The sequence below is a fragment of the Streptopelia decaocto genome (genome assembly GCF_964273445.1).
Source record: "Streptopelia decaocto genome assembly, chromosome: 19".
Taxonomy (NCBI): domain Eukaryota; kingdom Metazoa; phylum Chordata; class Aves; order Columbiformes; family Columbidae; genus Streptopelia; species Streptopelia decaocto.
Genome location: NC_138674.1, coordinates 239,786 through 266,032, shown reverse-complemented (window position 1 = coordinate 266,032; position 26,247 = coordinate 239,786). Strand labels below are relative to the sequence as shown.

Genomic DNA, 26,247 nt, shown 5'->3' with positions numbered 1-26,247 from the left:
TTGGCTGCGCGGCGCCGGGTGTGCGGTGGCGTCAGGGCGGGCGCGGTGACGCGCGGGGCGAGCGGCGGCGGCGGCGGCGGGAGGTGAGCGGGGCCGCGCCGGCCGGGCCCCGGGCTGTGGGGCGCGGGGCGGGGGGCAGGGCGGGGGGACAGGGACACAGGGCTGTGGAACAGTGGGGAGGGGACAGGGACATGTCCCGGACAGGAGTGTGTGGGGACAGGGACACGGGACCTCCCGAGGACAAGGCGGGGGGAGGATCGCGAGGAGCAGGGATGGGGTGAGGCTGGGGACGCTTTGGGGACGCATGAGCGGTTTCTGGGGGCGTGGGGCGGGCAGGGAGCGCTGGTGACACAGGGCTGCGCTCCCAGGGGGCGGGGAGGGCAGGCGTGCGGTGACACCAGGGTGCGGGGGCTCGATCCTGCGGGGAGACGGGGCGGGACCGGCTGCGGGACCGTGCGTGTCAGAGGGACCGGCCGGCGGGCCTGGGCGGCTGGTGCGGGGCCCTGCGGGGTCCGTGGCGGGAGCAGCAGGGCGGTCCGGATCCACCAGGATCCATCAGCAAGGGGTTTCTCGAGGGGAGAGGCTCTGAGGGCCCCTCTCTCATCCCGAACCTCCGCGTTCTCCCGCCCTGCTGGAGATCCCAGATAAAAGGTGTTGACTTTTCATGCTGTCCCTTTCCAACCTGTAAAACAGGGGCACGGCTGTCTTTAGTGGCTCTGAGGCACTGAGAGCTCTGCTCGAGGTCGCTTGTCCCACGCTGCGGACGCTCGTGGCCAGCGCAGGAAGGTGGTACCTGCATGCTGGCTCGGTTGAGTGTGACTCTTAATTAGCCCTTACAGACTCCCAGGTGAAAGGTAAAGGAGCAGGCAGAAGTAGGTGGCAGGACCTTGAAGCAAAAGGCCTCATTTTCTTTCACCTCCTGCTTCCCTCCTTTGTTTTGTCCTACCAGCAGGCTGCATTTTTTCCTTCCTTGTTGGCTCGCTCCAAGCTCTGTTATTATAACCAACAAGGATCCTGTTGTTCCATCAAACTCTTTCTCCCCAGATGAGTTTTGACCTCCCCTTTTTCGTGTGATCAAAAGGCCTCCTGGCCTTGCTATACTTTCAGAAGCTTGTGTGTGCTGACTCCACCTCAAGAGATGTTTAACAGCCCTATTTGTTTATGATCAGAGAACCTCCAGCCTATTTGCAGAAGCCACTGAATTAAGGTTCAAAATCTGTTTACAAGGTAGGTGTGTTTTAGTGTCCCTGGATGGAAGATCCAGGCACAGAGAGGAAAAGCAGCTCAAGATGCGGCTTTTCAGTGGAGCAGAAGGGAACACGCCCCCCGTGCTGATCCCATCTGTGCTTTTCCCGAAGTACCGGTCTGTTGTCGGCTGGATGGTGTCTCATGGCTTCGAGCAGCATGCTGCTGTAACTTGGCCACCTTCCCCTCGACAGCTGTGGTGGGAGCCTCCGGCGCACCAGGCGCCGTCGTGCTGGTGGGAAGGAGTCGCTCTGTTGAGCCCCCACGTGCTGGGAAGCCCCTGCAAGTTGCCCGTGGGTGGACAGCGAGGGAGGCAGCTTTGGACGTGCTGTAGGATCCGGGCAGTGTCTTGTGGCAGAGGGATCTGAGCGTGGGAGGCAGATGCAGCTGCGGCCGCCCCGTAGGTCGGGGTCCCAAGGCTGGTGGCGATGCTGGTGTCTTGACTCAGGACCTGCTGGCCAAAGAGCCCATGTCCTGTTGCTGGTCTCTGCTTGGCCCTTGTCCCGCCCTTCCTCGGTGTGAGCTCCCTGCTGCCTTCAGCGGAGAATCCCCTGCCCGTCCTGGCCCAGACTGCTCCGGGCTGAGCTGAGGGGGCGTTTCCTCCTCGGTGTCAGCGGGGGTGCGGGGGGAGCTCAGCGGGGGTGCGGGGGGAGCTCAGCGGGGGTGCGGGGGGAGCTCAGCGGGGGTGCGGGGGAGCTCAGCGGGGGTGCGGGGGGGAGCTCAGCGGGGGTGCGGGGGGAGCTCAGCGGGGGTGCGGGGGGAGCTCAGCGGGGGTGCCGGGGGAGCTCAGCGGGGGTGCGGGGGGAGCTCAGCGGGGGTGCGGGGGGAGCTCAGCGGGGGTGCGGGGGGGAGCTCAGCGGGGGTGCGGGGGAGCTCAGCGGGGGTGCCGGGGGAGCTCAGCGGGGGTGCCGGGGGAGCTCAGCGGGGGTGCGGGGGGAGCTCAGCGGGGGTGCGGGGGGAGCTCAGCGGGGGTGCGGGGGGAGCTCAGCGGGGGTGCGGGGGGAGCTCAGCGGGGGTGCGGGGGGAGCTCGGAGCGACGTGCCGCAGGTTCCTCGCGCGCTGCTGAGCGGGGCAGCGTTGCTGTGGGTGGTGGCGATGGGACATGCCCTGGCATTTGCCTGCGAGCAGGAGCAGGTGAGCCAGTGATGTAGGTTTAATTCTCAGATCTCTGGGAGCAGCAAAGCGCTCTGACCTGCAACGCGAGCGAGCTCAGGGTGTGATTCATGTCCTCGTTGACAGTGTCAACCTTACACTTGGTTACTGAATCAGGGATGGGCTTTATTGCTGGTGGAGATGAGGAAAGGCCGCTCTTGATGTTCCAGTGGGGTTGTCATGACGTTATTATTGTTCCTCATCAGGAAGGTTAAAGAAAACTTTGTTTGGGGTGTTCAGACAGGCTATGTTTTGTTTTGGGAGAGAGGGGATGAGAAACCTGCTGCAGCTCTAATGTCCTGCTGTGAAACCGAAGGCTGCAGCGTCACGGACTCCCTGAGGAGCCCCGGCTGGCGCGGGGGGCGGCGCTGGCGCCTCGCGGCCGTCCCGTCCCGTCCCGGGGCAGCCGCGCCGAACGGGGCTTTGCCGGCGCGGCGGGGGTGCGGCGGAGCCGGTGTCAGGGAGGGTACACGGGTTCACGTCCCATCGTGTTCACAACATCTTTGTTTAATATGTTAGTCCAGTTAGTCTGCATAGCTGTGTCTAAAAATAGAACATATTTTCTCCATGCCCTCTCGTTCAAAGCCTCGTAAGCCTTTTTTTTTTCAGCGTTGGTCTCTTACTGCTCTCCTGAGCCTGAAATTAGTACAAGGCTTATTTGCAAAGTTATCAGGAAAACCAAGAAGAGTGAACGAACTCTGTCGAATCCTTAAGTTTCAACCACCTGAGAGGGAAGTTCATTAAAATTGCAGTAACTTTCTGGCAGCCTCTTGAAAGTGGATTAAGCAAGCTGAGTAAACAAAGCACCTTATGGACCTTTTTCTAGTATCAAATTCACACATTGTCATAAAAGCTCGAGGTCGTCGGCCTCTGGCCGGGGGTGACCTAAGGCAAAGGTGACATCCTGGTGTTCCAGCCCTGGCAAGGGGTCGGGGCTGTCCCATGGGGACTCACTCCGTGGGGACGGCTGCGACCGCGGCCCCCGCCCCCGGCGCCAGGGGAGTCGCCCAGCCCGTGGTCCCGGCGTGCGGCAGAGGGAGCGTGTGTTTGAATTTCAGAGCTGTCCCTGGACCCCGTCCAGCGTTCCCAGCAGCATAAATATCTGGCCTTCAGCGCAGCCGTGGAAATTCGCCCTGTGCTCTCTTGCAGGTCGCTGCAGCACTGGCCGCGCTGGCATGGGAGCTGCGCGGGGGCTGCCAGCGCCCGGCGGACGGGGACGGCTGCTCCGCAGAGGTAACGCTTCCCTTCCCGCTACCAGCGCGCCTGTCCTGCGTATGCTGTGAAACCTTGGGACAGGGAAGAACCCGGGAAGTGCGGCTTGCTTTCAGCAAGTTTCGCTTTTGTCCATGAGCTTACACCTTACATTTCTTTTTATATTTAAACTCCATGCTTTATTTTTGTTCAGTTTCTGAGTACAATCTTTATGGATTATGCTTAGGAGTTATGTTGTGAGTTCCTGTTCTTCTGAGCCAAAGTATAGCAACTTAATACTTGGTTATTTGCTGACTGAAATTGGCGTTGTGGAGTGGAGAGGGCACGTGGGCCGGGGGCTGTACGTGGTACCGGTCACCTGATGATGCGGACGCGCAGTCCGGCAGCAGCGCCGGCGCCGCCTCTTCTCCCTGTCGCCCGACGGGACGGAGCCGCGCGGCCGCGGCGGCGGCAGGACGGGGGTTCTGGAGCCGCTCAGTGCCCGGTCCTGCCCGCAGACCGTGGGGCGATGCCCAGAGCCTTCGCTGCAGCCGCCGTGCCGCAGCCGCCGCGCGTGGCCGGTGACAGCGCTGGCCGTGGGTCGCGTGTGCCGCGGCGCGCCCGGGGTGTGCGGGCAGGATGTGCTTTTCTGCGTCACGTTTGTGCCACTGTTGTCCTGTCTCTGTTCTGGCATCTGGGACAGAGACTTCCAAGATCTTCACAGCGTGTGGGGAGGATTTTGTAACGAGCCACATGAGGCTTTGCTGATCACAAGAGCATTGTTGTGCAGAATTGCTCACTCGTGTTAATGGTTTCCGTCTCTCTAGCATGTTGCCTGTTGACAAATATGTATTTTTGTACAGTACGTCTTGTTGCCTTTCGGGGAATATTTTGTCTGTGGCTATTGAATTATGAACTGGAGATCTGCAAATGTTCTTAGAGACTGAGGAATTGGCACGACACGGTTCTTGGGCTCCTTCGTGCAGCGGGACCTGACACGCAAATGGTTTGTTAATTGGGTGAGATGACGTTACCGTGCTCATGCCTGACCGGTTATTTGCTGCCAGACCCAGCCTGGCTTGCTCCGGCGGGGCAGTTCCGAGGCGTTGGTGCATTTTGTGAGTTGGGTTGGCTCCCTTGCTCTGCATCGCTGGTGCCCGCGGGTTGGTCGGGCTGTGCCGCAGAGCAGTCTCTGTTTTGCTCAAGTGTCACTGTTTGGAGATACACTGCTTGTCACTGCTGCATCATTCTGGAGAACCTGGGGAAGTCTGGACAGGCAGAAGTGATTTCCACAATGAGTAATAAGATTTTTCTGTAGAACGATTTTTTTAAATTTCGTCCTCTGAGATGCACTTGCGTTTCCAAATCAGGGTGTAGAGCAGAACGAGATGAAACCTTTTGGTCAAGGAGATTGTGAAATGCATCTTCCCCAAAAAAAACACGCTTGGGTATGACGTTCCCCGAGCCCGGCTTGGTTGCAGGAAGGGTTCAGAGCAGAACCGGCTCGAGTTGTGGTTTCAGGTTGATTCCTTGAAACGCTCTGCTGTTCACTGCTCTGATCAAAGCGCCTGGGAAATGTTTGTGCTCCAAGGCCTGGCCAAGACCTGGTGAACATCCGAGCTCGCCTGGGCTGGGTCTTCCACACCGGCTCTGCAAGGGCTCTGACGTGCGGGTGTGCGGGTGCTGCTGGGTCCCCGCGGACGGGCTTTCGGAGCCCGTGGTGTGCAGGGCAGCCCTGACCGCAGGAGGCGGCGGGACAGGAGCGCAGGCCAGAAACACGACGGGTTCTCAGTGCTGGTCCGGCCCGAGCACGTCTCTGAGGCCGCGGGCAGCAGCAGCCCCGTATGCCCAGGGTAACCAGGATCGTTGCCCTCATGCTACGTTTCCTGGTTTGCCCTGGTCTGGGAACTGGGACTTGGAACAGCAAACACCAAAACACGTGCGTCCAAGCCCGTACCAGAGATGTGGAGTGGAGACGGGAACGGTTGTGGTGGCTGGAAGGGCAGGTGAGGTTTCCCGCGTGAGCTGACAGGGAAGCGTTTCGTTGATGGGCCGTTCGCACAAAGTTGAGTGTGAGCCGCGGTGCTGCCGACGGGCGCCTGGTGCGGAGAGGCTCGGCGGGACCGGGGGGACGGCCGCCGTGGCGTGGGCCGTGACAGCTCGGCCCAGTCGCTGCTTTCCTGGTTTTCCGTTTGAATTCTGCTCGGAGCCCGTGACGCCCTGTGCCCGCCGTTTGCCTTGGAAAGCGTTAGTGCCGTTCCCACGAGCTCCTCCCTCGTCAGCCCTGTTCTATAATTACTGATGTTCCTGAAACCAGATCCTTCCACGTGTCCTGCTCAGGTCTGGGAGGACAAGGGGTCCCGGTGCCCTGGAGTAACACCCGAGAGGACTTGGAGAGTTTTGGAAAGCGTCAGCTTACAGGTTCAATGAGTTCTGTGCGTGGCCAAGCCCCTGCCTTGGGGATGGTGAAGGAAAGGGGAATGGATCCCAGCCGGCTTCTCTGGCGCTGGCAGGGAGAGCTGGTGATGGAGCACGAACAGGAGGTCCCGACGTGGGACCCCTGCGGCCCCCGAGCGGTCCCTGCGGCCCCACACGAGCTGCTCCACGTCTCTCCCAGCGGGTGCGCGGGTTCGCAGCCGTGTTCCAGAGCTTTGCCTCCGCTGTGCCCTGGGCTGCCGTGAGGATGATCCTCCCTCCCGCCGGCCTTAATGATCTTCTCAAATAGCAACACTCCTGTGCTGTTTCCAGCTCTGAGAAGCCCGGGCGGTGTCACCTTCCTGGTAGCTGCGTTTCCTGGCCGTGGTCCCGGTTGCGGAGGGTCAGACCCACCTGCTCGTCCTGCCCCGGGGTGCTCTGGGCTGTCCTGAGGTGACAGCAAAGCACAAATATCGGTCAGCGTGAGCCATGCCAGTTGGTTTGCTGAAAGTAATCCTGGAAATGCTGCGTACAGGAGCGTGCGACAGGAGGAGGTGGTCACGAGCAGCGTGGTGCGCTGACCTGCGGCCCGCGACGCCAGATTTGCGAGCGTGACTGCAAACAGGTGTCAAAATCCATAATACGGGAATAAACAATGACACTTGGCACAGACGTATTCCTCTGCGCTTCCAAAACATGCCGTCTCCGTGAGCTAATACTGCAAGGAAAGGATCAGGAAGGAAGCACTTTCAAAGTCCTGAGGCTGTTTTTGGGGTTTTGGTTGGGTGTTTTTGATGATGAAGGAAGTGGAGTTACGGGGGTTGACAGCAGCTGCTGAAGGTGATGAAGCGGGGCTTCAGGTGAGAGCTGAGAACCGCTCAGCCCCTCACTGCGGAGGGGTGCACGATTCCTGCAGGAACATTGACCCTCCCAGCACCTGCCCCGCCGGCCGCGGGAGCGCGTGAGACAGCCCAGCGCGGAGCGGCCGCGGGCCCGGCGCACGCGCCTGCAGGTCCCTGCCCGGAGCCGGATCCGCTCCTGTTTCTGCGATGCCTCTGGCACCTCAGCACACGTGAAAAAGCAGGAAGGTCCTTTTGGAGCAAAATACTGTGACGTAGCGTCGCGGACAGCATCAATTGTGGTACAAAAAGAGAAGAATCCAGCGAGTTTTGTAACCTCTTTTTTTCCTCAGTGTCCAGGAAGTGGGTGAGGTAAACACGCAGTGGGTGCGTGATTCATTTGGCAAGCAATGGCCACTGAGGGCGAGCGAGTGAACCTCCTGCACCCTCTGTCACACGTTCCTGAGTAATCAGCAGCTCTGGCAGCAGCCGCTGCCCCCTCGCGGGGCTCGAGCCTGCGGGACGCAGGGACATGCACGGAGCGGCGCTGGGCAGCTCGGGGACGCGGGGGACATGCACGGAGCAGGGTGTTTCTATGATTCTGTGGTTATTTCTGCTCGTAGCGGCCTCGCGGCCAGGACTTTGAGTAAGGGAGGACGCAGTTGCGCTGTAGATGCTGCTGAGGTCTCATTAGCTAATGAGGGGGTACATTGATCTTCCAGGAACAGAAACAAACACGTTTCCAGTGTTTCTCTCGCCTGTTTTGTGTGCTTAGTTACCTTTCCTGTGTTGCAGCATCTGCTTGGCTCTTGTTCGGCTTTTATTAGTAGTAGCTGGCGAGTAGGAGGAGCAGAGGCTGGTGCTCGGTCGGCCGACATGGGAAGCGGTGGCAGCCCAAGGGGTGTCTGCGAATGGCGGCAGACAAGCAGCAACCACATTTTTTAATGGGTCCAGTTTGGTTTTTGTTTGTGTATTCACTATGTGCTGCCGTACAGAGGGCTGAGTTCTCATCTCACCCGTTCCGAAGGATTCACCTCTGTGGACTGTGAATGTGGCTAATATTTTTGTCCAGAGGAATGGAAGTGCAAGCCAGGATTGCTCCCACGGTGAACTGGTTTCCTTTTGCAATTCCTGGTGACCCCTTTTGCAGTAACTTGAAGAACAGCTTTGAGCAGATCAGCTCTGTGACTTGGCCCTTAGGAGGTCTGGACCTTTTTATGGCACTTTGCTTTGCCTGGAAACTCCGTGTTCCCGGGAGAGACCTCGTGCGCTGGTGCTCCAGACTGCAGCGGGACTTGCTCAGTCCCATCTCTATAAAGGTATTAGAAACAAACGTGTGTTCTCTGGAGGGGAGTGGCGGCGGATGTCCTCTCTCCACCCCACGAGCACACCGAACTTACCTCGTTTGAGCTCACCACCAGTGCAACTACCCCTTGTTTAGAGATGATGTTCTAAGGACGAGCACCTCCTTGCTCTCACCGTGCGGCTGTCTGTCTGCGGTGCGGCTGTCCGTGTGGAAGCGCACGTCCTGTTCCCGTGACGCTTCGCGCTGCACGCGGGGCTGACGCGGGCTGGGGGGCTGCCCGGCCTCGCCGCCCCGCGGGACAGACGCCCCCTGCCCGCGGCCGCCGGGGTTCGCCGGTCCACCGGCCGGAAGGGAGCGAGCTGCCGGCTGGCAGAGGAGGCCTGGGGCTTGCTGGGCTCTGGAGAAGTGCGGCCTTCTTGCAGGGGATCCACGCCGAAGATTTGTCTCTTTTTAACTTTTATTCTTGGTTTTTTCCCCCTTCTGTTGTGCCACGTCTCTCCCCCGCTTCCCGCCATGTGGTTTAGCTTGGCACAGATGCCAGCTCCTGCTTTTAGGAAAGACAAACTCGTTGCCCTGTGCTGTTTGCGGTGTGGAGCGCGGCAGCCGCAGCGCCTGCCCGAGCCCGGAGCCAGCACACACCCCTGCACGGCAGCTCCGGGGCTCCGGGCTCTCTGGAGCGGGGCTGGGGCAGGGCAGCGCGCTTCTCGAGGCGCTTGCGCTCTGCTCGTCCCATCCTGTGGGAAGAGGAAGGGAAGCAGCTTTGCTGGACTCTCTGGAGAAGCTGTGGAAGGAATTCATGGTCCCTGTCCTTGTTTCCATCCTCTCTTTCCATCGCTGCAATGCGACAGCTGCTGAATGCAAAAAGGGGCTCGTTACACCGGGCAGGAATTTCTGCCCTTTTTCCTCCTCCTCTCCCTCTGTTGCTGTTGTTTAGAAAACAGGGGAAGGGCTGAGGGAAAGGCAGGTGTGCAAACAGCTCCCACAGCTTCCCTGCCCAGGCCCCTGTACTCTTGACCTGCAAGGAGATACTAAAACAACACATTCAGAGCCTTCTGGTAAATGCTTTTCTCTCTCTGACCCTCCAGCCACCCGAAGGGTGGGATCTGACCGAGCCCTGATCCTTCCCGCGATGCCTGTGCGCACGTGGGCAGCTGGAGCCCAGCGCTGCTGTCTGAGCACATCTGGCCCTCTGCGGCGCCTTCCCAGGGCTGCACGCCCGGCTCTAGACAGGCCGACTGCAAGCGCACGTTTGGGGCTGCCTGGGTGGGTTTTGGGGAGCAAGCTGCGTGTCACAGCGTCGCTGTCGCCCCAGCAGCACGCGAGCAGGCCGGCGGTGGGGAGCAGCACGCTGGGGATGCGCTGGGGACGTGCCCACCGTGTTCCGACGGCGCCGCGCCGCGAGGTGCCTGCGAGTGCCCTGTGCCAGCGCCGGCGCTCCGTCCCGCAGGCTGCGCACTAACTCGTGCCTGCAGACGGCGGCTCCCTGCTGAAAGCTTGGATTCTGCGCCTGCTCGGGTGGATATTTCTCCACTTAAGAGTAGCTCCTTTAAGGAAGTGGGTGCAACTCTACATAAACTGGGCTAGAGATACTAGTCACTCGAGCAGGAGTCAGTTGAGGAATCAGGATCTGGAGGTGAACGGGCGCCGGGCGCTGCAGCGTGAGCCGGGCACTCGGGCGAGATCGGTGCGGCTGGGGGAGGTGGGAGCAGCTCCGCGATGGTCACGGTGCTGGCGACGCATCGCTGCACAGCTTGAGGTTTATGTGGGCTATTTGGGATGGACTTGGGCAAACAAGGAGCGGAAGCGCGGGGCGGGGGAGCGTGGGGCCGTTCCTCCCACAGGAAACCTGGGATTAAGACAGTGGCTGGATTGTGCGGCCGTCGGGATCGCGCTGATTGCCCCGTGGCAGCTGCGCAGAGCAACACGTTCAGCCCGGCGGCTCTTGGCAGAGGAACCGGGGCCAGTTACAACACGAGGAGTGAAAATAAACACAGACGCTGCAACAAGAAGGAGCGCGGGGCCGGCAGGAAGCCATTGCTCTTGTAGATGGCTCACACGGGCTGGGGGCTTGTCTTTAAATATGGTTCCAGTGAGCTTTTGCTTCCCTGAGTCCCGCAGCGTTGACACCAGCGCGCAGTGACCTGCAAAGGCCGCGGTCGTGCTCGTCTCCGCCGCGGTCGTGCTCGTCTCCGCCGCGGTCGTGCTCGTCTCCGCCGCGGTGCTCGGCCGACGCTCGGAGCTCACGCGCGCGTCTCTCTCTCCCCAGGCCAGCAGGAACAGCCTGGCAGGGTCCATCTCAGATAGACGCGGATGATGCCGGAGCTATGACAGGGATTGCAGTCTTGGCACGGAGGGGTGATCAGTTATGGAACAACTACAGAAGGAAGTACCTGAGGTCAGGGAAGAGGAGGAGGAAGAGGAAAAGACAGTGATGGTGGCCAGCGGAGCCTCGGACCCAAGTGCAGGACCAGACAACTCGCTGCCTTCCAGCAGCTACACAGGTGAGCGGAGCCGGGAGCTGGTCTGTGCCGGCCGCGCCAGGCACCGTGGCCTCTGGGCAGCGTGCTCAGCTGCGAGTGGAGTGTGGCTTGTCCTAATCTCTTCCCTCTGTGAAATAACGCATCGAGAGCCAAGTCGTGGAGAGGCTTATTTCTTGCTCTGTGGTCAGTGCACAGCTGCTGGCAGTGGGCTGGGAGATAGGTGGAAATTAAAATAAGAGGAAGGTAACTTTGTGGCCCAGAGCGAGAGGACTGACAGGGTGCCTGAGAACGCTTCCCGGGCCACTCTGTGGAGTTCTCAGTGACTGTAGGAGCTGAGGGAGGTTTGCTGCTGCTGAAGCAGCTCCTCCAGAGCCCCAGGCGTTCCAGCTGGGCAGCCCGGTGCCAGCCACCTGCCAGCTGGGGATTATAAAATGTGCTGGCTGGCTTTCATTGCCTAGAGACGAGTGCCAGAGGGAGGAATCGGCATCGGTCTCTGGGCTGCTGGGCACACGCTTGGCTCCAGACATGGCCTGTGCCTGCAGCCTGTGCAGCTCTGAGAGCTCCACTGCCGGCCGGGACAGCGCTGGAGACCCCTCGTCAGCCCCAGCGCTGGAGGAGTCAGACACGACCCTGGGCCGGTGGCTGCTGCACGAAGGACGTTTCCCTTTGTGTGTGCAGACCTTTCGCAGAGCTCCTCTCCCTCTCTGTCGGACCAGCTGCAGACGGGCTGCGAGGAGATGGCCTTGGGAGCGCTGAACGTGGAGTGCAGGGTCTGCGGAGACAAGGCCTCGGGGTTTCACTACGGCGTGCACGCCTGCGAGGGCTGCAAGGTACGCGCGCCCTGCGAGGGCTGGTTCCGCGGTGCCAGGCGCAGAGCGGACCCCGGGGAGCTCACTGACTGAGCACCGAGCAGTTGTTACAATAAAGGAGCATTTGCAACCTGTCCAGAGAGCGTGGAGCGCAGAGACAGGCACACAAATACTGTCCTGGGGGAGGCAGCTGAGATGCCTGTGGCCAAAATCTTACCTCTTCATGCTTTATTTTGTAGGGCAAATCCATCTATCCCCACAGAGACCCTGACTTTGCTTTAGAGATGCTTTTCATGCTGCAGATCAGCAGCGAGCTGTGTGTTTATCCCCTGGGATCACTGGCCACAGCTTGGATGTGCCTCTGCCGTTCTCTCCCAGCGCAGATGCCAGCGGGGCTGCGTCAGCTCCCCGGCGTGCCAGACGTTCCCAGGGCCGGCTGGCGCGGCTCGTTCCTCCACCCCTCTCTGCTGGCCGGCTCCAGTATCACACGCCGAGCGGCGCTGCCCTGCGCGGTCCCCACCAGCTCTCCTGCTCATGTCCAAGGGACCCGGGGCTCCCCTCCCGCCCAGCTGAGCCTCCGTGAGGCTCCTGGCGATAATAAACCAGCCTGGTCCCAAACCGCAGCTGCTGACACTGCTGTCCCCTTGTCCCCCTGCTCCACGTCCCCCTTTGTGCCACCTGCCCGCAGGGTTTCTTCCGCCGAACAATCCGCATGAAGCTGAAGTACGAGAAGTGCGAGAGGACCTGCAAGATTCAGAAGAAGAACCGGAACAAGTGCCAGTACTGCCGCTTCCAGAAATGCCTCTCGCTGGGCATGTCACATAACGGTGAGTGTCACCTCTGGCCCCAGAGCTGGCTGCCCTTCTGTGAAGGTTCACATACAGAGGCTGTATGGAGCTTGCTTTATCCTGTGGCTCTCGTCTTGCTAGGAGATTGTCTTTCTAACCCAATGCTTTGAGCCTTTGGCTCTTCATCCCCTTCTTGCGTACGAGAAGGGGCTGTTTGCTCCCACTTGGCGGGCTGGCTGTCCGCACTTGGCTCTCCCTTACAGGTTGACCCAGAGGGAGCTGGACACACAGACTGATCTGTGCTGGGATTTTTTAACTTCAGGTGTAACCATCTTGTTCCTGGCCAAATAAAGGTGTTTCTGTGGGAAGCAGGTTTTGTGCAAGAGCCCAGAGAGCTGTGGATGGGAGCTTTGCGTGAGGTTGCGCTGGCTCAGGAAGGTGTCGATGCCGGGGGAGCTGAGCCCTGGAGAAGCAGGACGTTGTGTAGCGCAGGTGTTCTAGCAGACCTCTGTCTGCGCCGCAGAGCAGATCGCTGTCCGGGGGTCGCCCCAGTGTCCTGACCCGCTGCCTTTGTCCCCCACCGCAGCAATCCGCTTTGGCCGCATGCCAGAGGCAGAGAAGAGGAAGCTGGTGGCGGGGCTGACGGCCAACGAGATCAGCTGCCAGAACCCCCAGGTGGCCGACCTGAAAGCTTTCTCCAAGCACATCTACAACGCCTACCTGAAAAACTTCAACATGACCAAAAAGAAGGCGAGAGGTATCTTGACCGGGAAGGCCAGCAGCACCCCAGTAAGTTCCTTCCTGGGGCCAGCGGGGTTGGCTGTGAAACCCCGGGGCGGCTGTTCCTGGGGAGACGCTGCACGTCCCCCTCCTGCGGGATCTGCTCCGCACGCCCGTCCCAGCCGCAGCCGTGGGGCTCTGCGCGTCCTGCCCCACCGCTCCGCACATCTGTGCCGATGCAGATCGCCCGGGCGCTGACAGCGAGCGCCGCTGTCCTTGGCAGGGCTGGTACCTCAAGTCCCCACAGCGGGTTCCTAACTGCTCGTTTCTTTTTCAAGCAGCCTTTTGTGATCCACGACATGGACACGCTGTGGCAGGCAGAAAAGGGGCTGGTGTGGAAACAACTGGTGAACGGCATTCCCCCCTACAAGGAGATCGGGGTGCACGTCTTCTACCGCTGCCAGTGCACCACGGTGGAGACCGTGCGGGAGCTCACCGAGTTTGCCAAGAGCATCCCCAGCTTCGTGGGCCTCTACTTGAACGACCAAGTGACTCTGCTGAAGTATGGGGTGCACGAGGCCATCTTCGCCATGCTGGCCTCTATCATGAACAAGGATGGGCTGTTGGTGGCCAACGGGAACGGCTTTGTGACCCGTGAGTTCCTGCGTAGCCTGCGCAAGCCCTTCAACGAGATCATGGAGCCCAAATTCGAGTTTGCTGTCAAGTTCAATGCGCTGGAGCTGGATGATAGTGACCTGTCTCTGTTTGTGGCCGCCATTATCCTGTGCGGAGGTGAGCGGTGCTCTGGGCCGTGCACGTGTTGGGCAGAGTGCTGCGGTGCCCGGGGCGGTTGGGCTGGGGCGCGGCAGCCGGCGCTGCAGCAGCCAGGGGCCTCTCGAGGGACAGGAGAAGAGCTGAACGGTTCCAGAACCAAAGCTGCTCTGTGGTGGGAACGCCTCGCAAGCTTGCACCAAGAACAAGGAGTGTAGAAGCAGCATCTCCTTCTAGCGTGCTGTGGGATGTGTTGTCCAAGGGCACGTTTCACCCCTTGTGTAGTTGACGAGGGCGGAGGCGCAGTGGGGGGGTTGCAGTCCCTGTCTCCCTCCCCCAGGAGGAGCGTGTGCTTTGGAGGGCTACACCGTAATGCTACAGCTGCCGTGCTTCTTCTCCACAGACCGGCCTGGCCTGGTGAACGTGAAGCAGGTAGAGGAGATCCAGGACAACATCCTGCGAGTGCTGGAGTTCCACCTGCAGTCCAACCACCCCGACGCCCAGTACCTCTTCCCCAAGCTGCTGCAGAAGATGGCCGACCTGCGGCAGCTCGTGACCGAGCACGCCCAGCTGGTGCAGAAGATCAAGAAGACAGAGACAGAGACATCTCTGCACCCACTTCTGCAGGAGATCTACAAGGACATGTACTAAGGACCTGTTATTTATGAGAACGAAGCCATGGATTCCCAGCAAGACTTTTTGTACAAAACAAAGAAAACGTTTCCCTGTGTCTTCCATTTCTTATACTGGAAACTCTTTTCTACGTGACCCTGATGTATGGTACATAGGTCAAGATGCCGTAAGATTTTGCAGCCACCACCTGCTAGGCCAGGGCTTCCGTTAACACACACTAACAGATTTACAAAGGCAAATCGTAAGCTCCTGTGTCCGTTACCGCAGCCCGGCTCTGGAGCGGCTGCCCGCTCTACGTGTCCCGGGTGGACGGTGCGGGACGCTCCGGTCGCCAGGCGGCCCGGGCACGGTGCGGGTGTCCCGCGGGGCCAGCAACAGCGCTTACCGTGTGTCTCTGGTTTCTTCCTTTTATTGCACTCCGGAGCTGTAGTCCTGAGCCAGGAAGCCTGGGACAGTGTGACAAAAGCAAGTTTCTCTCTTTTCCAAAGAAAAGCCAGAGCATTTGAAGCTGGGTCGGGCTGTCCTGGCCCAGACCCTCAGCTGCAGTTCCCCTCCTGTCTCCAGAGGGACGGTGCGAGCCGTGTGGTAGCCTTTGCTCCTGGTGCCCCGGCTTCACAGGGACCCGGCGCCTCGGTACAAGAGACGGAGGGATGAGGAGGGGAGAGGGAAAGAGTTTGACTCATGAAAAGTCACCTTCAGAGCAGAGGCCGGAATCTGTTTGCTTCCCCGGGCTGTTCTGAGCAGCGTGAGTGACCAGGGAAGGCTGCAGGGCCAGGGCAGGGCTGGGGCTGCTCGGGGCGCAGCCGCGCGACACGGCGCAGATGCCAGATTGTACAGAAGGGAGGGAGAGGGCGGGATGCCCCCAATGAGCAGGAGCCCCTGGGTGAGCGCAGCGGGCGGAAGCTGCGGTGCCCTCTCCTGCGCCGCCCCGAGCGCGGGGACGGCTGCGGGTCCCGGCCCGCCCGGGGCTCCGTGCGGCTGCGGGGAGTCGCGGCGGCGCTGCCCGGACGGGACCCGGCGCGGGGCCGCGGCACCGGGGCCGGCGGGGGCACAGCCGGGAAGGGCTCGTCCCCTCCCGGGCCGGGGGTGTCTGTCCCGAAAAGCAGTACCTCCCCGTCTGCAGCTCGCGGTCCCCCGTGTCCCCAGCAGCCTTATTAAAACACTGATCTTCCCAGGGAGGGGTTGTGGGAACAAATTAGTTTTATTTTATTTTCCTCTTCTTCGGGGTAGCGGATTTCCCTGGTGCAATAACTACTTCAAAACCCACAGGGGAAGAGCTCTGGGCTTCCCCTGCACGCCACAGGGCTGGCTGGTCCCAAACCCGCCCCTGCTGCCGCCCTCGGGCTCCTGGCCGTGCCTCAGTTTCCCTGCCCCCTGCCTGCCCAGCCCCCTCCCCTCCCTGCCTCGCAGGAGTGTTACAAATGACCGTTTCTGAAGCACTTTGAAGCCCGCTCGGGGAAGGAACCGGGGGCGCTCGGGTGCTGCGCGGAGCCGGGGGTTGTCCTTCCCAAACCCGCGGTGGCACCCGCCGCGGCCAACGCGTGGGGCTCGTGAGCGCTCGTCCCCCGGGGAGCCTCTTGCTCTCCCTCCTCATCAGTGTAACAAACCCCAAACTGAAATGTATATTTTTGCTAGAAGTACAAACCTCCACGTGTTTTTAATAATATAGTGTCCGCGAACTGACTTGACTTTAAATAAACCTGAACTAAATATTTAAGAACGTCTTAGCACCCGGCCCTTCTTGACGGGACTTCCCTGGGGGCTGGCGGGGAAGGGTTTCCCGCAGAGACGGTGGGGTTGGCTGGGTTGTCGTGATTCCCAGGGACACCCCGCGATGGGGCGGGGACAGCCCGGAGTTTGCGGGGCGCAGCCACAGCCCCCGGTCCCCCTGGCGGGGTCCCCAGCCGTTCCCGTGCCGCAGGGGCCCCGCAGGGCCCGGCGGGGCGGGGGTTAAGCCGCCGGGGCCGCCGGGCAGGCGGCGGTTACCGGGGTGGGGCCGGTCACCGGGGTGGGACCGGCTGCACCCACCGCCCATAAATAGCCCCGGGAGGGCGCCTGGCCCCTCGGCGGCCGGAGCAGATGGAGCCGCGCTCGCTGGTGGCGTCTGGGGCGTTCCGGGCCCGGGGCGGGTGTCCGAGACCCGTGTGCAGGTAGCGCGGTTTGCAGCGGGGGGGCGGCTGCGAGCAGCTCTGGGGGAGATGGGCTGAGATGGGGCTGCGGGGACCGGGTGGTTTGTGATGCCCTGGAACTCGTTCCCCCCGTCCGGCTGCCCCCGCGCCGGAGCTGGAGGGTCCGGCAGCCCCTCGCCGCCAGCCCCCAGCCGAGGACTCTGCCCCTTTCGTGTCCCCACGGGGAGCTGGGGGCCACCCCAGCGCTCCGTACACCCCGGCTGGTCTCTGTGCTCCCCCGGCCCTGGGGGGAGCCCCCAGGCTCGTGCAACGGCTGCTGGAGCCCCCTCGGTCGGGCCCAGCCCTGGGCTTTGTTTGCTTTGCACTGAGCCAGGAGATAAGGCTGGATGGGGCAGGGGGAGCCCTGGGGGCTCCAAAAATATGGCCCCACCCAGGCCATATGGAGCAGGATCTACTCCCAGGAGCAGCGGTCTGACCCCGGCCGTGGGGCTTCTCCGCCTGGCAGGAATTTTGCCCGTGGATCCTGTCAATGGGGCCAGAACTGCCGCTTCTCGCACGACAGAAAGCCAGCGCCGATCTGCCGGTACTTCCAGGGCGGGTTTTGCAGCTACGGGGAGCGGTGCAGGTGAGGAGCAGCGGGGAGGGACCTGGCGCCACCAGGACGGGCTGGGAGCCAGCAGGTGTCATGCTGGACTGATGGGACCCTCTGTCTGTGTGTCCCTGGTTCCCTCCAGCTACCAGCACATCCGAGACGAGCCGGTGCCGGTGGGGACCCGCTATGGTCCTGTGCCCGCCGTGTCCCACAGCCGCTGGGTCTCAGGGCCCGGCAGTGTGCCCGTGGCTGCGGCCAGGGGCTGGGGGGGAGCCCAGCGCAGCGTGGCCCATCCTGTCCCCAGCATGATGTACATGGCCCTCAAGTTCCCAAGTGCGGAGGCGGAAGAGAAAGACGAGAACATCCCAGCACCTGATAATGTCCCCTATGGGGCCATGGGTGGAGAATTCGTCCCTGCACGAGCTCAGGGTGCCTCAGGTAGGTGTGCAGCTGAGGATACTGGGATGATCACGGTGGATCATCCTGTACTTGTGCCTGCTCTTGACCAAATCATCCTCCCTCCAGCTCAGGCAGGGCCCAGCTGGGGCTGTGCAAAGCTCTCTTAGCAGCTTTTTTAGGGTGGGGACCTTAACTGCCAAGCCTGTGCTCTCCCAGCAGCCAGCCTGTCTCCTTGATGATGGGGCTGGATGTGCTTTTCTCCTCTAAGAGCTCTCCTGCCTGCAGGCTCCCAGCCGCGCGGGCTGCGCCTGGATCCAAACTGCTCTGACCCCGGCGAGGCAGCGGTGGGGGCTGTGACGGGGACCGACCCTGCAGAGGTGGGCTTGGGCGTCCCCTGAGGCTGAGCAGTCCCCTTGTGCCATGTTGGTCCCCTGGGCCGGGGCAGCGGAGACAGGGGTTGTGATTCTGCGCTGCTCTGCTTGCAGGTCCCTGCAGAGCCGGGCGCTGCAGCAGCCCTGGTCTCCAGCACAGCACTGAGGGCCCGGAGTGCGGCCGTGGTGTGCGGCATCTGCATGGACCGGGTGTACGAGAAGCCACTGCCAGAGGAGCGGCTCTTCGGGATCCTCCCAAACTGCAGCCACGCGTACTGCGTGGGCTGCATCCGCAAGTGGCGCCGCAGCCAGGACTTCCAGAGCGCAGTCATCAAGTGAGTGGGGACAGGGACATGGCAGGGTGGTCACCATCACCGCTTCTGCATCCTGAAATCCTTTCTTGGGTCTGGTGGTGTTGCTTTGGGACTGTGGCAACTTCACTTCAGGAACAGGCGCTTTGGAGCTGGGATAGGGATGTTGGGTGAGGCTGTGTCAGTGGGTGCTGAGCCTGTGCTCCCTGCTCCGTTTTCGGGAGAGCCACCTGCACCCATTGCCTTTGCCCAGGGCCTGCCCAGAGTGCCGGGTCACCTCCAGTTACTACATCCCCCACAAATACTGGGTCTCGGACAGGGCTGAGAAGGAGAAGCTCATCGAAACCTTCAAGGCACGGACAGGGTGAGTGCCTGGCGCTGCGGGTCCTGTGCTGCTCCGGGATCTGTGCTCACGCCTGCGCTTCGAATCCTGCAGGAAAATCAGGTGCAAGTTCTTCGTCCGGAACCGCGGCCGCTGCCCGTTCGGGTCAGACTGCATCTACCTGCACGAGCTGCCCGCCGGCCGGCCGCCACGGCGCCAGCGGCTCCGGGTGCCCGCGGTAAGCGGGGCGGCGTGTCCCGGGGCTGGGTGCGGTGTAGCCGTGCAATGGGGCTGGGGGCCAGGGCTCATCCCCTCTCCTGTGCTGCAGGAATTCAGCCCTTCTGCCTCAGGGAGCTCTGAGGAGGAGGATGAGGAGCTCTGCATGCTGGAATGGGCTCTCACGCTGGCCCTGTTGGACACGGACTTTCACTACTCAAGTTATGGCCACGAGGTGCTCTTCACCAACTTCAGTGACTCTGACTAAGCCATGAGATCCCCTGTGGGTCTGGGTGCTGTTAAGGGTGAGGAAATGTCTTCTGGGAGGGGGAGGCATCTGCTTTTGTCGTGTTTAGCTGCTCCCACTCTTGGTTTGGAGGGCTCTGGATACGGAGGGTGGTGCAGGGGTGGGAAACAGTCCGGCTGGTGTTTATCAGCCACCCCCGTGTCGATGACTGAGCCCCCAGCAGGTCTCACATCCTCAGGAAACTGGGGGTGTTGGGCAGTGGGGCACAGTCCCCCCTTTCTCTTTCCCTCCCCTCCTTGGTGGTGCCGCACTCTGCACCTGTGGGGGACCTCGCAGGAGCTGGGGGGGCAGTGGGAGGTTTTAACACCCACGGGGCCGGGGAGGGGGAAGCCGGGCAGCTGTGGGGCTGTTTTAATCTGCTTTTAGCCAAATAAAATGTTCTGCCTAACGTAACGCTGCCTGCGGGCTCCGCTGCCTGGGCTGGGTCGGGGGGGTACGCTTTTCCTTTAAGGATTCATTTGCATGGCGCGTAACTTTTGCACGTGGGGTTGATTTGCATACGTGCCGCGCTTTTCTAGGGGGCGGGGCCGGAAGTGGCGCGTGCTGCCGGTCCCGCGGGTGGAACGCGGGGGACACCGGGTGGTCCCGGGGGGGGCACCGGGCACCCTGCGCTCCCAGGTTCGCCGGGGCCGGGAGCCCCCGGGAGCGCGGAGATGGTGATGGGGGAGCTGTGAGCCGAAGGGCTCCAGGGCGCTCCGGGAGCTCCGGGTTCCCCGGCCCGGCTGTGATCACCGGCCCGGCAGCGCTTCTGCACCCTGCGGTGATGCGTGGAACCACGGACCCGCCGCGCACAGGTGAGAGCGGCCCCCGAAGCTGCAGCTGCTGCTGGTCAGACCCCCGGGCTCGCTCCGGAGCTCGGCCGGCCCTGTCCGCATGAGCCCTGGGCTTGCCACGATGTGCTTACAGGTGGCTGTGAAGCCCCCCCGGCAGCGATGGAGCCCCCCTGGCTGCAGCGCTTGGACCGGCCGTGCCGCCTCCTGCTCCACGCGCTCTGCGGCCGCTCCGGGCCGCTGGCCGCGCTCCGGCTGCTGCAGCGGGCGCTGGAGGGGCCAGGGCCAGCGTTCTCCTGGCAGCAGCTCATCGCAGCCCTGTGTGCCGAGGAGCCCGCGCTGGAGGGGCCGGGGGGGGCCCTGGCCGTGTGAGTCAGCTGCATTTCTTGAGCTCGGTGTTTTGTGGGAGGTTTGGCGCCCTGCGGGCCCCGTTTTGCACTGTGTATCTTCCCGCTGTGCAACGGTCCGTACGCGAAGTCGGGATCGCAGCAGGGACCTGCAGGTCTTCCAGCTTGTGTCTGCACGAGCTGGCGGAGGCGTCTGCTGCCTCCTGTCCTGTTAGACTCTGCTCCATGAGGCAGGTTGGCAATAAAGACTCGGGGTTTTGCTCTGACCTGTCATCTCTACCTTTTCTCTCCTTTTCCAGCAAACCGCGGCTGCTGCTGCTCCCTGTCGTGTGCCAGAGAAACCTCTTCTCCCTGCTCCTCGCGGTGCAAGCCGCGGTGCCGGGGAGCGGCCTCGCGCGGCTGCTCCGGGCCGTGGAGCGGGACTCCCGCGGGGACCCCTGGGTGCGGGCGCTGGGGAACCTGCTCCGGCGGGGGCCGCAGGGAGAGCCGTGCTCCCCACCTCGCCTCCCCTTGTCTGCACCGTGCCAGCAGCAGCTCTGGTGTCTGTGTCGGAGAATTGCCCGGAACAAGCCAGAGGGGCAAAGAAAACTGAACTGGTGCTTCAGCAAGCAGCCCAGTGCCACTGGTGATGTGGCCGACTCTGCGCTTCAAGGTGGGAAGCGCAAGAAGGTGCTGGAGGGGAGCCTGGACGAGGGGAGAGTGGGGAAGAGGCCGCTGCTGGAGGAGGCAGCATTTGACCCGCCGGGAGCCCAGGAGAGCGGGGATGTGCCAGGGGTGGAAGAGGAGGTGCCTGGGGAGCCTCGGGGGGACAGATCTGCTCGGAGCCCGTCCGGAGCGGCTCAGGGAAGCTCCCAGCAGGACGCGGCCGGCGGCCCCGGGAAGGTTTCCCAGGCGGAGCTGGCAGCGGAGCTCCAGTCCTTTCTGCAGGTACTGCGCAGGGATTGCTTTCCCCTTCCAGCCAGGGAGCCTTTGCAATCCGATTTCTGTTCCTTCACCTCATTTTCCCCAGGTGCATGGACCGAGGCTGAAAATGCTGCTGCAGAAGGAATCCAGCGTAAGTGGTTTCTTCTGTCTCTCTTCTGGAGCTGATGGTCTAACCGGGGTCATGCCGGAAGGGATGGAGAGGGGTGGGAGGTGGGTTTCGCAGGGGTGGCTGGAGAAGAGTAAAGCGCCCCATGGCCACCTCCTCTGGGCTCGGGCGCTAACACCTGCCTCTGCCTTGCGGGGATCTGCTGTGTGATGGCAGCCCGCGGGCTCCGTGCTGGCCCAGGCGGGCGGCGCGGGGAACAGAAAAGCCCCAGAGCTGTATTCTGTGGGTTGCTCTGTTTGATGTGTTACTCAGGGACCCTGTTTCCCTGTAGCACCCGGAGCTGAGCGTCCCGCCCGAGCTGCGTGTCCTGAACAGCTGCTCTCCCGGCCAGGTGAGCCTCAGCGTCCTGCGTGCGCCAGCAGTGCCGCGGGAGCCGCGGCTGTCTCGAACGTCCCTCTGCCGTCCCCAGCTCGAGGGGCTGTGCTCCTTCCTCCAGCTCTCCACGTGCCCCGAGCACCTCCTGCTGCGTTTCTGCAGCTGGCTGCTGGCGCTCAGCCCCGACCTCAGCTACGCCAGCGCGGCCGTCCTGGCAGAGCAGCTCTTCCTGGGGCGAGTAAGTGTGGGGGCGGAGGTTTCCTGCACCCCCGTTCCCTCCTCCGCATCCCCACCTCCTGCCCTTTCCGTCTGCAGGTCCGGTCCCTCACCCACCCGCCCTCCCGACACCTCGTGGCTGCCCTGGCGTCGTTTTGCTCCAAGTATTACCAGCCCTTCTGCGGCGTCGTGGTGGCGGCGGTGCTGCGGCAGCCGGGGGAAGGTGCGGTGGGCTCGCGGAGACACGGCGGGGGGCGAGAGCTGCCCCCAGCGGGAGGGGAGCCCCAGCTGCAGTGTTGTCTCCTGGGGGGCGTTTATCACCCAGAATGTGGTGCTGGTTGTATCTGGGCAGGTGGAGTTAGGATTGCGGGTGGGTTTACAGGTGAGGGGGAGAGGAGGCCAGGCTGGTTCCAGCATCGCTTCTCCCAAAGGACAGCTGTTGTTTCTCCGTGAACTGGAGGGTTCCTGGCAGCTCCTCGCGCTGGGGCCAAAACTGCCCCAAGAAGGACCTGTTGGCATGAGAGGGGTCCTGCATGGACCTCTGCTGCAGCAGCATCCCCTTTTCTTAGGATTGGTGCTAATTAAACCCTTGCTGCGGTTGGGTAAAGAAGCTGGGTTATCCCCAACAGCAGAAGGGGGCACGCTGTGGTTTCTGGGGTGTACCCCTGTGAGAAGGGGTGCCAGGAAGGGTCAGGCGTGTCCCCATGGACTGGGCAGTCTGGAGGCTCTGCCCCCTCTGCTTTCCCTTGCAGGTGCTGAGCAGACCAAGCTGGTGTGTGAGCTCGTGGAGGAGTGCCTGGCGCCAGACGGCGTGCGGCTGCTGCTCGGGTGAGCGATGGCGCCGTGCCGGCTCTGCCGCTGCCCGGCGGCTCCGCAGCTCCAGCGAGGCTGCGTGAGCACCGCAGCTCCTCTTCACCTTCCGCAGCCAGGTCCTGGAGGTGCCTCTGTCTGAGAAGCTGCTGCCGGTGGTGCAGGCCGTGCTGGGGCGGCAGGTGAGGGGCCCCTGCTCCCCCAGCTTTCTCTGCCAGCTCCAGCGGCTCCAGGGCAAGGACAGTCTCGCTACTCATGGCTCTGTGCAGGAGGAGCTGCCTCTCAAGCTCTTTGATCTCCTGGTCCTGACCCTGTGCCGACAGGCCCCAGCCTTTGCCACATCGCTGAATTATGCCAAGCTGGTAATGGCCGTGCTCACCACGTACCAGAGCCAGGTGGGAGCAGAGCCCTGCACGTCTGTGCGCTGGTGGCTGGGCTGCCGGGGGCTCGGGTGGGCTCCTGGCAGGGCCGAATCTTGCTCCTCTCCATCCCAGGTTACCCCAGCGCACCGGAGCCGTCTGACTGCTGCTCTGGGCTGCAGCAACGCGGCTCTGAAGAAATCGCTGCAGGCTGTGCTGGAAGGAGGGAGGTGAGGCGGGCGCTGGGGTGTCTCATGGGGACAGCAGCCTCCATGCTCCTGCTCTGTGCTGGGGAACCACCACGTGCCGGGGGGTGGCGGTGGGTTTCCCTTTTCTCGGTGTCTCTCTTTCCCTCTTCCCAGGTGAACACCAAAGGCACTGCAAAGCGATGGCTTCCTGGGACAGAGGATGCTCGTGAAGATGGTGGCAGCTGCAGCCCAGTCCCTCGCCAGGGTTCACCAGTGCCATGGAGACCCAACAGGCACCGGGCGAGCGTGGGCTGCGGCACGGAGCGCCTGAGGCTGCCGGGCCCCGTGGCAACGCCGGCCAGCCCGGTTTGAGCTGGGCTATCGCTCAGCGTCGTCCCAGCCCCACGCGTGCCCCGGTGGTTTTCTTGATTAAACAAGGACCGTGTTTCCGGTCATCCCTGGGTCTGGTCTGATCTGGTGTGTCTGGCCCCTCCTCGCTGCAGCAGCAGCCTGGCAGCCACGCGTTAGAGAGACGGCATCGTTTTGGTCGGAAGAGCCCCTCAGGATGAGTCCAGCCACAGCCTAGCACTACTGAATAGCAGGGGAGAGGGGTTTCGAGGAAGAACTGGTTAAACTTGACATTTCTTATTTAAATCTGCATTTTCTCTGTTTGGCCAGGGCCTTCTGTCTATGTCACATTTCTGTTTTGTAATGTGGTGATGATGATGCTTCCCAGTGCAAGGTAATTAGGTGCTATGGGGTGACCGTTCCCAAATTTCTACCCTCTGTCCTTGAAAACACCCACTGGAAACCTGGTCTGGGCACCTTCTGGTCAGACGGCTGGAAAGATAAAGATGGGAGAGAGCCAAATGCTTGATATATTTGCATAGCAGTGAGTTAGTGGCTGAGTATATTGGAGTTATTGTATGGCTGCCCAAAATGTGACATAAATAGAAATTGTGCCCTGATTGTCAAGGTCTGAGCCCGCTGTTCTAGCTTTATTAGGCAGCAGGCTGCAGTCTCTGCAGTTTCCCTGCAAAGCCTCTACCAAGTGACCTCTGTGTCCTTGTCCCCGTGCTCTGCCTGGTTGTCAGTCACATAAAGATGAGCAAGGACAGTCTCGTCTCCGAAATTCACCTGGTTGTCAGCTTCTTGATGTCCCTGCCGAAGAACGGGCAGCTGTCGCGCGCTGGTGCTAGAGCCCCGCAGGCTGCCCCGCCGCCGGCGCCGAGCAGCGCAACGGGCGCTGGAGCTTTCGCAGCTGCTCCTGGGCTCTTTCGGCGATGGTCTCCCTTGGACAGGCCCTTCTCGGCTGCCATGTGCAGCTTGCGCTTCCAGCTGATCTGGAAATACTGGGAGCTGTGTTTTGGGCCAGCCTACGTGGATTTTGCAAGAAACAGTAGTCATGCAGGGACCGGCTTCACAAACCGCAGGGGGGGGTTCCCCTTCTGCTGGGGCCATTATGCTGGCTTGTGGAAGGAGACTTCTTAGCCCTGTGTTTGCTCTTGGCTGCAGCTTATCGTGTGCTGTGGGCTCCTCTGGGTGTACACGCACGGTAACGGAGGCAAACCCTGGAACCACCAGACACACCGGGGCAGACGCTTGTTTGTGTGGTGGTCGGTACCAACCGCACAGAAAACTGGACTTCTGACTCCTCTCGACTCCCTCAAGAAGTCTAAAATCCGGCCTGCACAGCGCAGAGAGGTGGATGTGGCATAATCACCGGGTCTTGGAGCTCAGAGCCCTGTGCGGCAGCGCCGGGGAGCCGGGCTGGGCTGCTCCGTGCTGTGGTTCCTCAGCAGAGCTGGTGACGTGGGTGGGCTGGGCGTTCGTCGTGGAGCTTTCCCGGGCTGTATGTAGAAGGCACTGTATCATTTTCAGCCCATATACTTGTGATATTTGACAGTGGTTCTTTAGCTGCTTCCTCTTCTGTTTGGATAGATTTACCTTCTTCATGGTAGGGAGGGGAATTCCCTTTTTGGCCTAATAGCTGTTTGTCTTTAAGGAAATTAATTTTATCTGTTATCTGTCCACTCTGCTGCCTCCTCATCCTCCCACGGGGACCTTTCTGAACCAGCCCACGAGCAGACGCTCTGCTCTGCTCTCTAAGCGCCCCTTGGTGCCATCACTGGCAGCAGGGACCCCGCTGGGTGGCAGGGGCGAGTGCTGCACCTGTGGGCGCTGGTGCTGAGCGCCAGCGCTGCGCGGGAGCCGGAGCAGCTCCAGTGCCTGTTGGGAAGGGCTGAGCTCGGCGGCTGCCCTGGAAATGGTCCAAACCCGCAGGCAGGCGCTGTGTCCCCTCCCGCCCGCGCTGGGCTGCTGCGGCCACGCTGCTTCTCCCTGGAGGTGACCACGTTGCAGTGATAACCTGATCATCACGTGCCTGTAAAACCCAACCTGCTGGTGCAGTTTTGCATTGAGATGTGGTGGCTGTGACCCCCAGATGCGAGGCTGAACTGCTCAGGGGAAGGCTCAGCAGCCTTCTGGGTTTGTTTTTTTCCAACCTGGAATTTAAAACTGAACCAAAAGAAGCAAAACCCCTCTTTCTCCTCTGTTGGTTTGTTATTTGTTTGTGGGCTTTTTGTTGTGTTGTTTTGTTTTGTTTTTTTGCCAACAACCTTTTAATCAAATAAGAGAACTGTATTTTCCCCGTGTTGTCTGGTGGCCGCCAGGTCCCTGTCAGCTGGGGAGATCAGGGCTACATGAAGATGAGTTTGCTGGAGGGCTGGGGTGTTGCTTTATGGTTGGGCCCCCTGCACAGACCTAATAACTCACATTTGCCACATCAGCAGCAGCAGCCAGCGTCGGTCTGAGCAGCTTTCCTCCGGTCGGTGGATAATCCGATGACCGCGGTCCCTGCGATCTGAGCGGCGCGTTCAGCTCCGGGGACGCTGCCGGGACCGCGAGGGGAAGGCAGAGCCCCCGCCGCCCCGGACCAGAGACCTCCCGGCGTCCTTCCCCGGCAAACAGGTCTGTGCGCAGCTGGGCTCCTTTCGCTTGTCTGAGGCCCGTGAGACCCGGATTGCAGTCACAGCGCTCCCAGGTTAAAAAAGAATGCATAAAAATCCCTGGGTGCTTTTAGAGGCTTTTAGACGTGTGAATGAGCTGATTTGCAGAGGGGCATTGCCTCTTACTGCACCCTTAGTGTGGGGGGGA

At 61.6% G+C, this 26,247-nt stretch overlaps 4 protein-coding genes across 10 annotated transcripts in view; 3 read left to right on the top strand and 1 right to left on the bottom strand.

Annotated features, from left to right (window-relative positions):
* The window catches only part of LOC309448191 (small ribosomal subunit protein eS10), a 242,828-nt gene that overhangs the window by 207,355 nt on the left and 9,226 nt on the right, over positions 1-26,247 (bottom strand). The gene's annotated exons all lie outside the window — the stretch shown is intronic.
* On the top strand, positions 38-14,446 carry PPARD (peroxisome proliferator activated receptor delta). 5 transcript variants are annotated; one of them, XM_082069235.1, is made up of 8 exons: positions 38-83; positions 3,547-3,630; positions 10,415-10,649; positions 11,307-11,458; positions 12,126-12,264; positions 12,812-13,014; positions 13,284-13,737; positions 14,120-14,446. In XM_082069235.1, the coding sequence occupies exons 3-8, from the start codon at positions 10,514-10,516 to the stop codon at positions 14,365-14,367; spliced, it is 1,332 nt and encodes a 443-aa protein (XP_081925361.1). In that variant the 5' UTR covers positions 38-83; positions 3,547-3,630; positions 10,415-10,513; the 3' UTR covers positions 14,368-14,446. The 5 variants fall into 5 exon arrangements, with proteins under 5 accessions (XP_081925361.1, XP_081925360.1, XP_081925364.1 ...); XM_082069234.1 differs by lacking the exon at positions 38-83 and having other exon boundaries at positions 2,395-3,630; XM_082069238.1 differs by lacking the exon at positions 38-83 and having other exon boundaries at positions 2,398-3,630; positions 13,287-13,737.
* Positions 14,587-19,447, top strand: LOC309448039 (putative E3 ubiquitin-protein ligase makorin-1). 2 transcript variants are annotated; one of them, XM_082069240.1, is made up of 8 exons: positions 14,587-16,499; positions 16,984-17,103; positions 17,213-17,508; positions 17,755-17,846; positions 17,955-18,175; positions 18,405-18,515; positions 18,588-18,711; positions 18,802-19,446. In XM_082069240.1, exons 1-8 carry the CDS (start codon positions 16,429-16,431, stop codon positions 18,955-18,957), a joined length of 1,191 nt encoding a protein of 396 aa, XP_081925366.1. In that variant the 5' UTR covers positions 14,587-16,428; the 3' UTR covers positions 18,958-19,446. The 2 variants fall into 2 exon arrangements, with proteins under 2 accessions (XP_081925366.1, XP_081925365.1); XM_082069239.1 differs by having other exon boundaries at positions 14,587-17,103; positions 18,802-19,447.
* FANCE (FA complementation group E) lies at positions 19,475-23,544 on the top strand. 2 transcript variants are annotated; one of them, XM_082069233.1, is made up of 12 exons: positions 19,475-19,790; positions 19,903-20,134; positions 20,413-21,040; positions 21,123-21,167; positions 21,475-21,534; positions 21,640-21,756; positions 21,834-21,957; positions 22,487-22,562; positions 22,660-22,726; positions 22,814-22,939; positions 23,039-23,133; positions 23,266-23,544. In XM_082069233.1, exons 1-12 carry the CDS (start codon positions 19,760-19,762, stop codon positions 23,267-23,269), a joined length of 1,605 nt encoding a protein of 534 aa, XP_081925359.1. In that variant the 5' UTR covers positions 19,475-19,759; the 3' UTR covers positions 23,270-23,544. The 2 variants fall into 2 exon arrangements, with proteins under 2 accessions (XP_081925359.1, XP_081925358.1); XM_082069232.1 differs by having other exon boundaries at positions 19,477-19,790; positions 21,613-21,756.

What these genes read in the sequence shown, in the direction of transcription:
- LOC309448039 (XM_082069239.1), top strand. Translation starts at nt 16,865, where the DNA reads ATGGGGCAGGGGGAGCCCTGGGGGCTCCAAAAATATGGCCCCACCCAG. An exon ending in CGGGGACCGACCCTGCAGAG is followed by an intron (nt 17,847 to 17,954) that starts GTGGGCTTGGGC and finishes CTCTGCTTGCAG; the next exon opens with GTCCCTGCAGAGCCGGGCGC. An exon ending in AGCGGCTCCGGGTGCCCGCG is followed by an intron (nt 18,712 to 18,801) that starts GTAAGCGGGGCG and finishes CCTGTGCTGCAG; the next exon opens with GAATTCAGCCCTTCTGCCTC.
- PPARD (XM_082069235.1), top strand. Translation starts at nt 10,514, where the DNA reads ATGGAACAACTACAGAAGGAAGTACCTGAGGTCAGGGAAGAGGAGGAG. An exon ending in ACGCCTGCGAGGGCTGCAAG is followed by an intron (nt 11,459 to 12,125) that starts GTACGCGCGCCC and finishes ACCTGCCCGCAG; the next exon opens with GGTTTCTTCCGCCGAACAAT. An exon ending in GGAAGGCCAGCAGCACCCCA is followed by an intron (nt 13,015 to 13,283) that starts GTAAGTTCCTTC and finishes TTCTTTTTCAAG; the next exon opens with CAGCCTTTTGTGATCCACGA.
- FANCE (XM_082069232.1), top strand. Translation starts at nt 19,760, where the DNA reads ATGCGTGGAACCACGGACCCGCCGCGCACAG. An exon ending in ACAGCTGCTCTCCCGGCCAG is followed by an intron (nt 21,535 to 21,612) that starts GTGAGCCTCAGC and finishes TGCCGTCCCCAG; the next exon opens with CTCGAGGGGCTGTGCTCCTT. An exon ending in AGGCCGTGCTGGGGCGGCAG is followed by an intron (nt 22,727 to 22,813) that starts GTGAGGGGCCCC and finishes GGCTCTGTGCAG; the next exon opens with GAGGAGCTGCCTCTCAAGCT.